This window comes from Medicago sativa, chromosome 4 (assembly GCF_051527215.1).
Source record: "Medicago sativa cultivar Bolivia chromosome 4, Bolivia_mono, whole genome shotgun sequence".
Lineage (NCBI taxonomy): Eukaryota > Viridiplantae > Streptophyta > Magnoliopsida > Fabales > Fabaceae > Medicago > Medicago sativa.
The window spans coordinates 10,435,329-10,436,674 of record NC_140752.1 but is presented as its reverse complement, the minus strand read 5'-3'; the positions used below and the strand labels follow the sequence as shown (position 1 = coordinate 10,436,674).

General features: G+C 32.2%; 1 protein-coding gene across 1 annotated transcript; it reads left to right on the top strand.

The window, feature by feature from the left end:
- Positions 1–341: 341 nt before the first annotated feature.
- LOC146926211 (dirigent protein 20-like) lies at positions 342–1,346 on the top strand. Its single transcript, XM_085758585.1, has one exon. The coding sequence runs from the start codon at positions 450–452 to the stop codon at positions 1,044–1,046; it is 597 nt and encodes a 198-aa protein (XP_085614711.1). The 5' UTR covers positions 342–449; the 3' UTR covers positions 1,047–1,346.

Below are 1,346 nucleotides of genomic sequence, written 5' to 3'. Positions count from 1 at the left end.
TACTCTTTAACGATTTTTAGTTAAGAAGATGTTTATAGAAAAAGTTAAATAATTCAATATTACATGGGTCTTGCTACAAGTGTCTTAAAGACACTCTTTAAAGATTTCTAGTTAATAGAATTGATGTATTAAATGTATCAATTTTTATAAAATTTACTATTTAAAGGTTGTTAAAGAATGCGCTAAAAACAATAGATAGCATTTCATTTGTTTTTTTAGTTATATATTTTAAGAATGAAATAAAGAAAAATACTTTTCCAACGTTCTACTCGATTTGTTTGTTCTTTTTCGTTTACTTGCTTTATGATATTTGTTCTCTTTATAAACAAGACAAACCCCTCATCACCTCACCATCACTTCATTTACCTCCATTATTATTCTTTTCTCCTCCACTACTTTACTTTCTCCACATTCATCATCTTAACAAAAATCTCACAAACCCCACCACAATGCCTTCCCAACATTTCATCATGACTTTGTTCTTCTTCCTTCTCATATCTTGCAACACACTCACTGCTTCAACTTCGTCAGAAAAGCAAGACACTTTCGATTTTGTTCGTCCAATAGATCGCAAGTTGTTAGGCTTAAACAAGAAAGAAAAGCTAAGTCATTTCAGATTCTATTGGCATGATATCTTGAGTGGAAAAAATCCAACTTCGGTTGCAATTGTTCCACCATCATCAAAAGTAAATTCAACCACTGCTTTTGGTTTAGTCAACATGATTGACAACCCTTTAACTTTAGGACCAGAACTGAGTTCTAAACTTGTTGGAAGAGCTCAAGGATTCTATGCATCTGCATCACAGGAAGAACTAGGTTTTCTTATGACAATGAATTTTGCTTTCATTGAAGGAAAGTATAATGGGAGTACTCTTACTATTGTAGGGAGGAATCCTGCTATTAATATGGTTAGGGAGATGCCTGTTGTTGGTGGTAGTGGACTTTTCAGATTTGCTAGAGGATATGCTCAAGCTAATACTCATTGGATTGATTTCAAAACTGGGGATGCTTGTGTTGAGTACAATGTCCATGTTTTTCACTATTGATTGTTAGTTATTGTAGTTGTTTTCCATTAAAAAAATTGTTGTTCGAGTTATGTTTATTTTAGAATCCACTTGTGTTGGTTTGGTGGTATTAACTTTGGACCTGAGAGTGTGCTCATCCCTGAAGCCTCAGATTCAATTCTCTCTAGAACCAATTTGAATGAATTATTTAGCCTCTTCAAAAAAAGTTAAGTTTATTTTAGTGTTTGTGTTAATGTGTTGTAATATTTTGCAAAATGCTAACAGATATTTAAAGAGATATTATTCAAGGAATAAAAAGTAGTAATTTTCGCATAGAAAAAA

What these genes read in the sequence shown, in the direction of transcription:
- LOC146926211 (XM_085758585.1), top strand. Translation starts at nt 450, where the DNA reads ATGCCTTCCCAACATTTCATCATGACTTTGTTCTTCTTCCTTCTCATA.